Source organism: Oncorhynchus masou, chromosome 18 (genome assembly GCF_036934945.1).
Source record: "Oncorhynchus masou masou isolate Uvic2021 chromosome 18, UVic_Omas_1.1, whole genome shotgun sequence".
In the NCBI taxonomy this organism is placed as follows: Eukaryota; Metazoa; Chordata; class Actinopteri; order Salmoniformes; family Salmonidae; genus Oncorhynchus; species Oncorhynchus masou.
Genome location: NC_088229.1, coordinates 50705916 through 50722352, shown reverse-complemented (window position 1 = coordinate 50722352; position 16437 = coordinate 50705916). Strand labels below are relative to the sequence as shown.

Here is a 16437-nt window from a genome sequence, read left to right as displayed (position 1 = left end):
CCCCTTAAATGATTTAGATGCACTATTGTAAAGTGGCTGTTCCACTGGATGTCAGAAGGTGAATTCACCAATTTGTAAGTCGCTCTGGATAAGAGCGTCTGCTAAATGACTTAAATGTAATGTAATGTAAATGTATCACATCTGGAGGAAACCTGGAACCATCCCTACGGTGAAGCATGGTGGTGACAGCATCATGCTGTGGGGATGTTTGTCAGCGGTAAGGACTGGAAGAATTGTCAGGATCGAGGAAAAGATTAACGGAGATCCTTGACGGAAACCTGTTCCAGACCTCAGACTGCGGCAAAGGTTCACCTTACAACAGGGCAATGACCCTAATCAAACAGACAAGACAATGCATGAGTGGCTTCAGGACTCTGAATGTCCTTGAGTGGCCCAGCCAGAGCCCAGACTTGAACCCGATCGACTATTTCTGGATAGACCTGAAAATAGCTGTGCAGCGACGCTCCCCATCCAACCTGAATAGCTTGAGAGGATCTGCAGAGAAGAATGGGAGAGACTCCCAAAATACAGGTGTGTCAAGCTTGAAGCATCATACCTAAGAAGACTCAATGCTGTAATCGCTGCCAAAAGTGCTTCAACAAAGTACTGAGTAAAGGGTCTGAATACTTATGGAAATGTGATATTTCCGTATTTTGTTTTTTATACATTTGCAAAAAATTCTACAATCCTGTTTTTGCTTTGTCATTATGGGATATTGTGTGTAGACTGATAAGGTGGGAAAACAATGTAATACATTTTAGAAAAAGGCTGTAATGTGAACAAAATATGGAAAAAGTCAAGGGGTCTGAATACTTTCCGAATGCACTGTACACCTGTCAGCAATGAGTGTTGCTGAAATAGCCAAATCCACTCATTTGAAGGGGTGTTCACATACTTTTGTACATATAGTGTATAAGGCCCAACTATTCATGTTTTAGGGGAGATCTATGCACAGCAAGTTATTTGTCAATTAGACTATTCTTATAATATTTTTTACGTTGTCGCAATTATTACATGGCTACTGTTTAATAGAGGGAAATCCCAGCTTTCCAGAGGTGCAGATTTATTTAGGCTCTACAGTGCCGGTGGAAGGCAACAACGAAATGAAGGCTTAGTTAGCTATAGTTAACTAGAGAGATAACTGCTACAAGTTCTGTTTTGAATTGGTGATCTAGTTAGTATGTCTGTTGTTCAGCTGCCGAAATGTCGCACTCGCTCTCCTTAGGCAATGGTGCACTCACACTGGCACACAAGCAGCATCACATACATGCACTGAAGGATCATTCCAATCATAGTTGATATGTTTTTTTTATTGATTGGTCACATTTAAAAGTGTGTTTTCATAAATTACATAAACAATAATTCTGAAACACATTTCCGTGCTTTGAATGACCTTACAAACCTTGACAACTTGGAACAGCGCATCATACCATTCAGGCCAGCACATTTTATTTTTGCACAATCTCGACAGCCTACTGCCACGCACAGATTCACAGACTAGCAGCAAATGAATTTGAACATAGCGGAATCAGAAAAGTATTGCTATTCATTGAAGATCCCGCCTTCGATGTGTGAATCTGGGCCAGCAATAGGATACTTTGTTTTCTTTGAGGTGCTGGAACACACAACAATTCAACACAAGTGCCGGTATGGCGTCCCAAATCAGCACGGATTTTGACCTGCAGTCACCCTATGCGCATTATTTACTCCAGGCTCTCCGAAATCAACCAATCGCCGATCTTATGCTGTTGACTAAATACGTGGGCTATGTAGGCTGGAATACGCCCCTAGCTGAAAAGTGGGGTGGTGTTGGTTAACCCTACTTTGGTGACCTCGGCGATTTCCCTTCAAAGTAAGAGTCCCGCAAAAATGGTCGAAATTCGTCATATTTTATGAGGAACTGTTAGCAGCCTTTTTTTTTATTTTTTTTTTTACAGTATGAAGAAATAAAAAAAAGTTAATCGCCGTTATAGCAAAAATTATATTATAGCATTGACATTATTGTTACCAGCATTAACATTAATTAGATAGTTACTTATTATGGTAGCTAAATAGTTATTATGGTAACAACGGTAATACAAATAACAATATTGATATTATTAATAATATTATAATAATTATAACAATCAACTTATTCATATTGCACAGTGTTTAGTGCGTTTTTCATATTGAACATACTCAGCGGTGACCTGTCATCCAGGGCAGGTTTTGAGCCCATCCTGTTTAGCTAAAATAAAAATAATAATAATACATACATATATATATATATTATTGCCTGTTTTGCATGTTATTTTGGCATTCATTTGTTCCATATCAGTTTACAAACAATGTAAAAACACATTTATAAAGCCACATACAAACAATCTCTTTTTTTGCCGACTTGAGTAAGGCAGCTCCAAAATACATGTGTTTCAGCCGAGCCCAGTGCGTTCTGTGGTGGAGCCGGAGCCAGCGGAAAATACAGAGCATAGGCGTTCGTAATCTTCTCTAATTGCGCCGTGATTGGCTCAGTGTTCTGTCACTCATAGGGACACTACGTCACCTCATAATGTACAGGGAGAGCGAGGCAATTCAAGCCCCCTTTGGTGCTGCCATAGATTTACATTAGAAGTGTCTAATCCCTCATTGGCCATAAAAAAATACTTAAAATCACGTTATATTTACTGTAGCTTTGATTGGACTGATCATGTCAACATCATACTTTCAAAATCTTACCTAGCAAGCAGTCATCATGATAAATCACCTCAACAATCTACTGGCAAATCCTTTTCAATCCTTGTGATATGAAGAAAAATTATAGATAAAACGTATCGGTGCTCATCGGCCATTGGACATAAACATTACACAACAAGTCGGAAAAAGCTAATTCTACAATGAGTGGTTTGGAAGAAATCAATGGCCAACGGCAAGAGTTGCAAAGCAATCACTATTTTGCTTCCCTTGCCTGCTATTCAGTGGAGAGGATATGTGGTCAAAGTCTGGGTTTAAGGATTTAAAATATCTGTCTGAAAGGGTCTCTTTTCCAGGCTTAAAAGTATCAACATTCACACGCAACCACATGGGCTAGAAAAGGTTGAATACATTGGTCATGCTGTCAATCCAGAATGACTTCTGCCGCATTCAAAACAACTGGAAAATCGGAACTGGGAAATCTCAGACTTCAATGAGTTCAAGACATCTGGGAACATACGTTTTTTGAACCGTCATCAAACTCATCAAATCATTCGTCACCAAATCAAAAAAAGTTGGGAACACAGGCCTCTTTCTAGAGCTCCGACCTGAAGATCACTGACTTCATGATTCAAACTTTTTTTTCTTCCAGAGTTCACAGTTGTCTTGATAGCACCATAAATCCAGAGAATGCCAGACTTTAATGACAAAGTTTCATGACAAAATTTGCCCACAAGAAGGACTGTCGTGCCACCTTCCTGTTCAAGTGATCACAAAATGTATTGTATGCTGCTGCATAAATTATATGATATGCCAGGAAGATATGTATACGGTAGCTTAGAAAGTAATACTAAGTGTATGTTGTGTACTAAGCTATTAGTAGCCCATGTGCCTTACCCTAATATTTTGGCCCCTTTCCCCCTCAGAACTTAGCCTACTGTTCAGACTTGGTAGTGCACATGTAGCCTATAGCCTGTTTTAGAGAAATGCCATAATTTAATATTGTAAGAGCTCTCTTTGTCTGCTTATATGCCTCCTTCATTTATTATATGATTCTGTCTTGGTGTACAGGGAGAATACTGTAAGAATGGCCCATGTTCTGAATTATGCTGCTGTACGTTTAAAAAGTATTGAACAAATAGCTATATTGACTAAGTCCATCTTAGCTCGCTCATGAATGTCTTTATCGAAATTACAGATTGCCTCTTATTTGCTCATTGTGCCCTTATGGCATAGTTTGTACATCTCAATTGTTATAGGCCCATTGCGTATATAGGTCTATCTAATTAATATCTTATTCATAATTTTAGGCAATGTTGGAATGATTGAATTGTTTTGGTTACTTTGTGCATTATAATTAGCTCATGTGCTTTTCTTGACGAGGAGGAGATACTAAATAATGTTGTTGGGTCTGTAACCATGTTTCCCAGTTACAGTCTCTTCCCATTCAAATGTTTGTTTTTAACTAGAAGTTCAGTAATAGACCCATGTTATTCCAGTTGATATTGCGAGGGTTGTTTTGCTATGGTTTTTAAAAGGGCAGTAAATGAGGCTGAATGAACTGTTTCGCTGCCAGACAAGGTGGAGCAGTGGTAAGGATTCACTTTATGGCGCTGAAAGGAAAGTTCTATTGTTGGGACAGCTTTATGTAGGCTATAACAGCTTTTGGTCACCATTTGTCACCGTTATAGTGCAATTAATGTATTGTCCAGTATTGTGTAGTGGCTTTGCTGCATGCAACCCCCCCGAAAACGGTGAGTTTGCCTCACGACGATTTACATGCTAAAATTGCCTCTGGACATACAGTGCCTTCAGAAAGTGTTTTTTGCACATTTTGTTGTGTTACGGACTGAATTTAAAATTGATTATATTGAGATTTTGTGTCACTGGCCTACAAACAATACTCCATAATGTCAAAGTGGAATTATGGTTTTAGACTTTTTTTAATTAATTAAAAATGAAAAGCTGAAATACCTTGAGTCAATAAGTGTTCAACCCATTTGTTATGGCAAGCCTAAATAAGTTGTATGGACTGTTTAACATTATTATTTTTTATGACTACCTCATCTCTGTACCCCACACATCTGTAAGGTCCCTCAGTCGAACAGTGAATTTCAAACACCGGTTCAACCACAAAAAACACATTTTTGGTACTTTGTGTCTCAGTAAAAACGGAGTCCATTCAACTCAGGAGCACTTCTAGTTACCATGTCTACAGTTTACACCCAGAGGAATATCGCTGCTCATTTTGCAGCTCCTCTTGATGTAAACTCTAGATTTGGATACTAGAAGCCCTCCTGAGTACAATGGACTAAACTTTTCTGCGACACAACATCAAATTGTGTACGGTGCAATATACAGTGGGGAGAACAAGTATTTGATAACCTGCAAAATCGGCAGTGTTTCCTACTTACAAAGCATGTAGAGGTCTGTAATTTTTATCATAGGTACACTTCAACTGCGAGAGACGGAATCTAAAACAAAAATCCAGAAAATCACATTGTATGATTTTTAAGTAATTATTTTGCATTTTATTGCATGACATAAGTATTTGATACATCAGAACTTAATATTTGGTACAGAAACCTTTGTTTGCAATTACAGAGATCATATGTTTCCTGTAGTTCTTGACCAGGTTTGCACACACTGCAGCAGGGATTTTGGCCTACTCCTCCATACTGACCTTCTCCAGATCCTTCAGGTTTCGGGGCTGTCGCTGGGCAATACGGACTTTCAGCTCCCTCCAAAGATTTTCTATTGGGTTCAGGTCTGGAGACTGGCTGGGCCACTCCAGGACCTTGAGATGCTTCTTACGGAGCCACTCCTTAGTTGCCCTGGCTGTGTGTTTCGGGTCATGTCATGCTGGAAGACCCAGCCACGACCCATCGTCAATGCTCAGCTGAGGGAAGGAGGTTGTTGGCCAAGATCTCGCAATACATGGCCCCATCCATCCTCCCCTCAATACAGTGCAGTCTTCCTGTCCCCTTTGCAGAAATGCATCCCCAAAGAATGATGTTTCCACCTCCATGCTTCACGGTTGGGATGGTGTTCTTGGAGTTGTACTCGTCCTTCTTCCTCCAAACACGACAAATGGAGTTTAGACCAAAAAGCTCTATTTTTGTCTCATCAGACCACATGACCTTCTCCCATTCCTCCTCTGGATCATCCAGATGGTCATTAGCAAACGTCAGACGGGCCTGGACATGCGCTGGCTTGAGCAGGGGGACCTTGCGTGCGCTGCAGGATTTTAATCCATGACGGCATAGTGTGTTACTAATGGTTTTCTTTGAGACTGTGGTCCCAGCTCTCTTCAGGTCATTGATGAGGTCCTGCCTGGTAGTTCTGGGCTGATCCCTCACCTTCCTCGTGATCATTGATACCCCACGAGATGAGATCTTGCATGAAGCCCCAGACCGAGGGTGATTGACCGTCATCTTGAACTTCTTCGATTTTCTAATAATTGCACCAACAGTTGTTGCCTTCTCACCAAGCTGCTTGCCTATTGTCCTGTAGCCCATCCCAGCCTTGTGCAGGTCTACAATTTTATCCCTGATGTCCTTACACAGCCCCCTGGTCATGGCCATGGCCATTGTGGAGAGGTTGGGGTCTGTTTGATTGAGTGTGTGGACAGGTGTCTTTTATACAGGTAACGAGTTCAAACAGGTGCAGTTAATACAGGTAATGAGTGGAGAACAGGAGGGCTTCTTAAAGAAAAACTAACAGGTCTGTGAGAGCCGGAATTCTTACTGGTTGGTAGGTGATCAAATACTTATGTCATGCAATAAAATGCAAATTAATTACTTAAAAATCATACAATGTGATTTTCTGGATTTTTGTTTTAGATTCCGTCTCTCACAGTTGAAGTGTACCTATGATAAAAATGACAGACCTCTACATGCTTTGTAAGTAGGAAAACCTGCAAAATCGTCAGTGTATCAAATAATATACTTGTTCTCCCCACTGTATATGCCCAATATGATAAAACGATTGGATTTAGGCTGATAGGTCACTCTTTAAAATGAGCAGCCACGCTCCTCTGGATATTAACTCTGTGGATTTAGAAGCAAGAAGTGCTCATGAGTATAATGGATACCCCTTTCACTGCAACACAAGATACAGAAAAGTGTGTAAGTGCAATAAATGATAGTACACACACAACACATTGTTGACCATTTTGGCTTGAACAAAGAAAAAACGTATCTTATAGAAATACTTTTACTCGATAACTAGTAGAAAATACATCGATAATTGTGCATCATTTTCAACCCAATTATTACACACGATGGGACTCTTATTCTGAAGGATTCCAAAAATCCCTGACCCGGAACAATTGATTTATTATTGGCTTGTGACGACCACTCACCAGCGCTCTGATCGAGTGAAGCTTACATCGAGAGGTGGCGAGCGACTGCGGGTTTTCATCCCGAAACCTGAAGAAAATACAATTTAAAACGCTTATGACCAGTATACGAGCATCACAACTGAGATTCTAAGGTTTAACCTTCAAGAAGAATACGTCAAGTTGACCTAAAGAAGCAAGTAATCCAGACAGTGAAGCTACCAAGCGAATGTTCAAGAGACTGCCAGCTAGCTAACGTAGTTAGCTTGGATCAGAAGAATCCTAAACCACGATCTGGTGTGAAAACATTGCTATTTTGTATCAACTTATTATCTGTGTAGCAACAAAGTAGCCAACCAGGGAATACAATCAGAAATCAAGGTATATTTTAATGTCGGGCCGCCTTACTGTAGCTTTCCAGTTTGCGATGCCAATTACTATTAGCGTTAGTTAGCATGGCAGTTCTCAGTCATTGAGATTAATACAGGTTAAACGAATTATTTGGGACTCCCTAAAAACACTCAACTAAGATACAGCTACGACCGGAAGTGACCATCGGTAGCAGGTTAGGACTGCATTTTCGCTAACCCTACCCCTTTTCCTAACATTAACCTAGCTAGATAATTATACTAACCTTCAACGTTAATTCTCCAAACCTGCTACGAAAAAGTAACTTCCCGTTGTAGGTGTATCAAATTGTCTCCAATTATTTGCTCGAATAATATTTAGTTTTGTAACTTGATTTTGTGAAAGCTTGCTGCTTGGCCATGTTGAAACAGCAGCCCAGCTCATGTGGGCGAAAAACATCCAACTGGACTTCGGGCCCTGCCAGTATGTCTTCCACGGCCAGTGGAATCAACAACAGAGCACAGGTTGGGAGGTGAGTGAAATTAGGATGTCCAGATAGGAAAGGCTGGTGATTTTTTTATCATGGCTTCAAGGCCTACCAGTCAAAGCATGTGTTGCTTGTTGTGGTGGGAAATGGGGTTATGTTGATGGGCCTGTGAAAATATATTGTGCGTGATTGACAAGTTCTTATGGAAGCTATTTCAAGGCACCAAGAAAATATGTCATCAGTTGACAAGAGGTTACTACATGCCACGCCCACTATGCCACACCCACTGTGCTGCTAGCACTGTCTCTGGTCCACACTCCAGCGCAGTAGGTGGCGGTAATGTACCAATAACGTTGGATGCCACCCTCCGAAAACCCCACCGAAGGAGGCTGCTAGCTAGCTAGGGGACACCGGTGCACTATGGGAGAATCTCAATTGCCTACTCCTCGCATCCTCTGTCCTTTCTCCTTGCTTCTTTCTCAAAACCCATTGGATGAGAAAGCCAGAGGTCCCTCCTCCCTGACCACCTTCAATGGGTTTTGAGAAGGTCAGGAGAGACACAAGGAGTGTGAAATTGAGATTCCCCCGGTGTATTTTGCCCCTGCCTGCCGAAAACTGTTTTCTGTTAACATTACTTAGAAGTAGCTAGCTAGCAGCCTCAATGGCAGTGGGCGCTGGATGTCGTGACAAGTAGTGGGCACGCCATGTAGTAACCACGGTCCGCAGATGGAGTTGTGACACAGTACGTTTTTGTGAGACAGTAAGTTGTTATTGTGAGATACATATCGCCTAAACGTATCTCATGAATTCAATGTGCACTTTGCATCAGGCCCGCCTCAACTTCCAAGGATAATCTTATGTATAGCCTATAGTCAATCACAGTGTGTACGCGAGGGAGTTATTGTTTCAGTTTTGTTGGTGCATGTTTAATGACTTCTGGTTGACATCAGATTTAATTTATTAAGTCAATTAAACCATTAAAGGAGCAATCTAGTGTTGGTACATCGCATTTTAATACAGAATAGCTATTGTTTCCTGCCCCCCCCCCCAAAAAAACTCTGACTTACTGTGAGATAGTACTGTAACTCATAGAGTTTAGCATTTTTGAACACCTGTAACTGCCATTTCCTGCAATCTACAGCAAAACATATATACTGTGTTAGGGTGTGGTGCCTGGCCTTAAATGGTGACAAAAACAATTGTGTTAATGTTTTTACATAGTGGCGCAGCTAGTCCACAAGGTGGTGCAATGCCCCTCCTACAGTCTTTGGGGAGAACCCTGCAATATCTGTATATTAAAGGTCCTGAACAGTGGAAATCATGTTTTCTGTCAAATTGGATGATACTTGGATAAAGCCAGTTAAAATTAGGGTTACCTAAGCATGAACAATGACTGTAGCTGGTAGTTTGATTAAGTTACTGGTCCCCTCCCTCATGTCAAACACTTGGAATCAGGAGGCAGGCATCGATTTTAAATTTACACCAATGGTAGCGTGTTGTCATCTTTACTAATGTGAGTATGTACCGCCTTGAAGGAAAATTCCACCAAAAACCACTCATTCCTATAATTTAGTTTTACATGACAAAAAATATTGTTCTTTACATATTAGTGTTAACAAATGTTTCCTGTTGTCGTTATAATAAATCTGTTAAACCCTCTTTTAAATGACACATTTCTCAAGGTAGGAATACCACAAAAATATGATCAATGGCTTATTCAAGAGAAGACAACCTCCTGCGTTATGACATCGGGAAGTATTGAAATCTGACATGTATGATAGACGTTTTCGCAATCTAAAAGTCGTATTCCTATTAACTTTCAGCGTAGTGAGAGCGGCTTTATCGCAATGCGATGTCATACTGGCCAAATTTATGCCTGCTTGAACGGCAATAGCTCAAATACACATGGCAACATGAAATGACCCAGGGAATCGATAGAACATCAGAGATGCACAAAAACAATATAACATTCAAAATGGGTGAATCTTTTAGTTTTAAACCGCCATCACGTGTGCCAACACCTTGCTTTGGCTTTGTTTACAAAGATACTGGTAACCTTTACTCTGTGGTGTGACTGTTAGCTAGCAAGCTACTTACCAGCATGCCGGCAAAAGCACACACTGTGCTGTGACTGGATGCCAGAGAGTAAATTTAACGTTACACTATTTTGTGAAGAAATCCAACAGCAGTCTGCTTTTAATTTCGGGTGGACAGGCTGCACTGAAAATTACAGTCGTGTGTGTGCAGTGTACATTAGAGCAAAGTTGCTTCATCAATTCGTTAGAACGTTTGATGGGTCTTACCAGGAAGCTAATACGGATGCTGTTGTTATTTCACTTTCCAGCTCCTTTTCTCTTTTCACTATCTTAAAGCAGACATTTTAGAAAATTCAACATCTACTCTGTCTGCACAGCTTCCCAGACATCTGCAGCAGGATTACAAAATGACTGCAGCAGTCATACAAAATCAGATTTCCCAAAGCAAGTATGAGGCAAGTAGGAGTCCATAGCTGAATTTGTCTCCTACTTCAATACCCACCTGCTTCAAGATTTCTACCATTATCGACTACAGCTCGGCCTTCTATACCACAGTGCCCGATAAGCTCATTAGAAGGCTCACGGCCCTGGGTCTGAATTCCTCCCTATGCAACTGGATCCTGGACTTCCTGAAGGGCCCCCCCATGGTGGTGAAGGTAGGCAACATTACCTCCTCGACACAGGTTCCCAACATGGGGGCCCAACAAGGGTGCGTCCTCAGTCCTCTCCTGTATTCCCTGTATACCCACAACTGCGTAGACTCGCACAGTTACAACTACATCGTCAAGTTTGCTGATAAACAGTAGTAGGCTTGATTGACAAAAATTACGAGACAGCCTACAGGGTGGGCACTCTAAAGGTGTGGTGCCAAGTAAACAACCTATCCCTTAACGGTAGCAAAATAAAGGAGCTGATTGTGGACTTCAGGAGGAACCAGGCTGGACATGCTCCCATCTTCATCAACGGGGCTGCTGTGGAGATGGTAAATAACTCTACCTCCACGGATCGCAAGGCTCTTCACAGGGTGACAGTTGAAGGCGGAAGTTTACATACACCTTAGCCAAATACATTGAAACTCAGTTTTTCACAATTCCTGACATTTAATCCAAGTAAAAATTCCCTGTCTTAGTTCAGTTAGGCTCACCACTTTATTTTAAGAATGTGAAATTTCTGAATAAAAGTAGTGATTTATTTAATTGTAATTTTATTTGAGCTTTTATTTATTTCATTACATTGCCAGTGGGTCAGAAGTTTACAAACTCAATTAGTATTTGGTAGCATTGCCTTTAAATTCTTTAACTTGGGTCAACTGTTTCAGGTAGCCTTCCACAAGCTTCCCACAATAAGTGGGGTGAATTTTGTCCCATTCATCCTGACAGAGCTGGTGTAACAGTCAGGTTTGTAGGTCTCCTTGCTCGCACACGCTTTTTCAGTTCTGCCCACACATTTTCTATAGGATTGAGGTTAGGACTTTGTGATGGCCACTCCAATACCTTGACTTTGTTGTCCTTAAGCCATTTTGCCACAACTTTGGAAGTATGCTTGGGGTCATTGTCCATTTGGAAGACCCATTTGCAACCAAGCTTTTGTCTCTCTGTGTCTCTCTCTGTGTCTCTGTCTCTCTCTCTTGGGAGTTGAGTTAACAACCGGATCGTAAATACCTGGCAGAAACTCTCCCTTTGGCTCTGCAGTATTGAGAATGGAATGTCTGAGTACAACAGAGACTTTGCCAAAACCTCAAACAATGAACATTGGGACAATATATTTCAATATCCAAATGTTGGGAACTATGACAGATGGAATATAGAAAATTAGTCTATTTTGTCATGTCATTAAACTTATCAGAAATAAGTTATAATGGAAACATTGTAACTGAGAGCTTTCACAACGTGTATTTCAGATTTACATCTAAATGTTGTAGAACTTATATGAATAAATATAGCAATGTTATTTTATCCTTCTAAATGAGAATTGTTTTTCTTGTAAAACTTGTGCCAATCAGTAGCTATGCCCAAGTGAGCTCAGAGTTTGTGTCAACATGATGGAACTGCCTTTCTGGCCAGAGTGTTTAAAAGGATGTGTAACAAAATGTACATTAGGCCAAGCAGGTGGATCGTGTAAGCCAGATGTCATGAAATGGTTAAAACTACAAGACCAGAAAATGGTAAGACCTTCAAACTCTCGAGGAGGGAAGAAGTTGAAGACTAGACCAAAACATTCCCAGTCTGCAGCTGGTATGTGATGTGGTCTAGGTCAATTGACCAAGATGAGAGGGAAGGACAAATCTCTCTCACCAGCATAGATACCTCGGATGTATCTACTCTAACGGACAGGGGGAAGTGCAGATCCCACTGTACACCTTTTGACGTATCCATTCTAACGAACACTCCCAAGACAGGGGCCTACAACTAAGGACATTGACCTCTGGTGGACATCCCGAGACTTGCATCAAACTACTCGCCATAAACGGATAGTGGTTTCGACAGAGAAAGACATCTACGCGTAAATATATGTTGCACTCCTAATCCGAATGAGTGGTTGTTAGGATGCTAAATATTTCTGGTGAGCGTCGTTTCCAAGTGTATGTAGGACAAGTCAACTCTCTCCCGCTCTTTATCCCCCACTTCCATTGTGTTGGGTTAGTCCATATTGGGTTAGTCCACTAGGGACTTATCAATTACTAACAAAATGAAAACCTATACCGTGTGTCTATGTATTTCTGTGTGATTATTTAGTTAGGCTTAATTATTTATTTACTGACTTTGTGAATTGCTGATTCATCACTCAGGCTAGGTTTCTTGCGGATTAAGATATTTGTGACGTCCAGAATGAGACTGAGGTAATAATTGACTGTATTGATTGAAGAGATCTATGTATCTTTAGAGTTTAAGTCGGGAGATGGGGCACCACGGGAAAAGTGTGACTATGTTCCTCATGACTTAATTGTTACATGATTCATTTAATCGAGTAAAAATTAAACGGAGTCGGTAATTATTTGATAAATAGCAGTCATCACATTAATGGTAGTCACGACACGTGACTATTAAACACTCGGAATCTGAATCCTGCTTGATTGAAGCGGGGTACATGGGTCCCCCTCCCCATCAACCTCTGTAGTTTGTTGCGCTTCCTAAAGCACAAGTAATTCACTTTTACTTGGTTTGAAATCACATTTAGTTGCTTTGTATTTTTTTTAAAGCATTTGGATAAGCGATGAGAGTTATGAATCAATGGTACCTGCACACTTTAAAGGCCGGGTCCCAATATTAGGCTTATGGCAAAAACATTTTATGTCAAACCATTATTTCTCATGAGTGTTCATGTTGATCAATATTTCCTGCTATTCTGACCTATTGTAAATTATCAAATAAATATCTGATCTATATATATAATTCTGAACATATTGTAATTTATAATGCTAATGTAGAGGCACCAATAAATTGTCCAGTACACTTATTGTATGCTGTTTTATTGTACATTCCCTTATCTTATTCTCTAATCTTCTAAGTTGACCCAGGCTTTACTAATTATTGTGAAGAAGCTTATCAGTGAACTGTATTCTGTAATTGCTTACAAATCAATGGAAATGCAATTGTGTGTTGCTGCTGTTTGTCTGATGTCCAACAGTCCATGATTAGCTCTGTTGACCATGTGAGCATTTTGCAGAGAAGATGGGTTGAGGCATACTATTTAGGCTTGTAATGACATGTGGCCCATTGTTTACCTTGCTACCTGGCAATGAACACAAGGGTGTATCAAAGAGCAGTTAGTCAAGGTGAGCTCATGAATATAAGATCCCTGCCCACTCAGCCTGTTCTTTCAGGCTTCCTGGTTGTTAAAGATGAGAGAGGGTACAATTTCTTACATTCAAAGCATTTTAATAGTGTAAAAAGGGGTATGTCTTACCCAAAGCAAGTTTTGTTTTAATCCATTACTTACTCCATCCATGAGATCAAAATAATAAAAATGTTAAGCTTTACAGTGTTTACAGTTTGTTTACAATTGCATGGTCGACCTGCAGGACTATTCAGTCATTCAAATGTAGGTATAGAGCCCTTTTTACAACAGCAGTTGCAGTCACAAAGTGCTAATACAGAAACCTAGCCTAAAACCTCAGAGTGCAAGCGGCTAGGGAGAAACCTAGAGGGATGAACCAGGCTCTGAGGGGTGGCAAGTCCTCTTCTGACTGGGCCGGTTGGAGATTCTAAGAGTACATGGCCATTGAGGACAGATCGTTCTTCAAGATGTCTAACCATTCATAGAAGACCAGAAGGGTCAAATAATAATCACAGTGGTTGTAAATGGCGCAAGAGGTCAGCACCTCAAGAGTTACTGGCAGTTGGCTTTTCATAGCTGAGCATTTAGAGGTAGAGACAGCATGTCCAGGGGGGTCTGGCTTCCATAGCCACATGTAGAACAGCAGAAACCGGATCAGCAGAACGAACAGGTGGGCTAGGGATGTGGACAGTCAGGAGTCGTCAGGCAAGGTAGTCCTGAGGCATGGTCTTAGGGTTCAGGTCCTCCAGGAGGGGACAGAGAGATGGGAGATTGAGAGGGAGCATATCTAAGATCACACAGGACACCAGATAAGACGAGAATTACACCAGATATAAGACTGACCCTAGCCCCCCGGCACATAGACTATTGCAGCATAGATACAGGAGACTGAGACAGGGTGGGTTGTCAGGGACACTGGCCCCTTCCAAAGTCACCCCCAGACAGGGATGACCCCACCCACTTTGGCAAAGCACAGCCCCCACACCACCAAAGGGAAATCGATGGGCCACTAACTTATTACCCAGAGACGAGGCTGAATATCGCCCACAAAGATCTCCCCACCGTACGAGTCCAAGGACAGGAAGGATGGAAGAGCGCGAGCAAGCCAGTGACTCAGCCCAGGTAATATGGTCAGAGGCAGAGAATCCCAGTGAAGATAGGAAAGCCGGCCAGGCAGAGACAACAAGGGTGGTTTGTCACTCCAATGCCTTGCCGTTCGCCTTCGCACCCCTGGGCCAGACTACACTCAATCATAGGACCTACTGAAGAGATCAGTCTTCAGTAAAGACTTAAAGGATGAGACTAAGTCTCCAGCTCTCACATGGATCGGTAGACCATTCAATAAAAATGTAGCTCTATAGGAGAAAGCCCTGCCTCCAGCTGTTTGCTTAGATATTCTGCATATTGGAATAGGATCCAGTAGACAATTGGAAGGTTTAGAGGCAATTACTTAAAAAAAATCATTTGCGGTGCAACTACATCTAGGGTATTACACAAGGTATAGGTCCTCGGTTTGGCGGTTAACTTATTTTTGTACTCCCACGTCCTTGGGTAGGTGGAGGGAGTCTGGAAAGGAATTGAGGAATCTTTGGATTGTTTGAGAATTTATAATGCGGCTTTTGATAATCATGGGTTGGGGTCTAAGCACATTATTTTTTTGTGATGGCAAACATAACGTGGTCTGACGATCCATAATTATGAGGAAAAACATTTAGATCGACAATATCTATTCCATGGGACAACTAGATCCATGGTATGATTGTGGCAATATTTTTTTTATTTCACCTTTTTATTTAACCAGGTAGGCCAGTTGAGAACAAGTTCTCATTTACAACTGTGACCTGGCCAAGATAAAGCAAAGCAGTGCGACACCGACAACAACACAGAGTTACACATGGAATAAACAAACGTTCAGTCAAGAACACAATAGAAAAGTCTATATACAGTGTGTGCAAATGGCGTAAGGAGGTAAGCCAATAAATAGGCCACAGTAGCGAAGTAATTACAATTGATCAAATCAACATGAGTGATAGATGTGCAGATGATGATGTGCAAGTAGAAATGCTGGGGTGCAAAAATGTAAATAAAACAATATGGGAATGAGGTAGGTAGATTGGATGGGCTATTTACAGATGGGCTGTGTACAGCTGCAGCGATCGGTAAGCTGCTCAGATACCTGATGCTAAAAGTTAGTGAGGGAAATAAAAGTCTCCAACTTCAGCGATTTTTGCAATTCGTTCCAGTCATTTGGCAGCAGAGAACTGGAAAGAAAGACTGCAATGGCAGAGGTGTTGGCTTTGGGGAAGACCAGTGAGATATACCTGCTGGTGGGTGTTGTTATGGTGACCAGTGAGCTGAGATAAGGCAGAGCTTTACCTAGCAAAGACTTATAGATGACCTGGAGCCAGTGGGTCTGGCGACTAATATGTAGCGAGGGTCAGCCGACAAGAGCATACAGGTCGCAGTGGTGGGTGGTATATGGGGCTTTGGTGACAAAACGGATGACACCGTGATAGACTGCATCCAGTTTGCTGAGTTGAGTGTTAGAGGCTATTTTGTAAATGACATCGCCGAAGTCGAGGATCGGTAGGATAGTCAGTTTTATGAGGGTATGTTTGGCAGCGAGAGTGAAGGATGCTTTGTTGCGAAACAGGAAGCCGATTCTAGATTTAATTTTGGATTGGAGATGTTTATGTGTATGGAAGGAGAGTTTAGTCTAGCCAGACACCTAGGTATTTATAGTTGTCCACATATTTTAAATCAACTGTCCAGAGTAGTGA

At 41.3% G+C, this 16437-nt stretch overlaps 1 protein-coding gene across 3 annotated transcripts in view; it reads left to right on the top strand.

Annotated features, from left to right (window-relative positions):
- The first annotated feature begins 7028 nt into the window (after window positions 1–7028).
- The window catches only part of LOC135504748 (ataxin-2-like protein), a 45863-nt gene continuing 36454 nt past the window's right edge, over window positions 7029–16437 (top strand). The window contains exons 1-2 of one of the 3 annotated variants that reach the window (XM_064923591.1): window positions 7029–7306; window positions 7763–7889. In XM_064923591.1, the coding sequence (XP_064779663.1) occupies window positions 7777–7889 (113 nt within the window). In that variant the 5' untranslated portion in view covers window positions 7029–7306; window positions 7763–7776. Of the gene's footprint in view, window positions 7575–7762; window positions 7890–16437 lie in introns of all 3 variants that reach the window. The other 2 variants (XM_064923590.1, XM_064923589.1) reach the window with 2 other exon arrangements.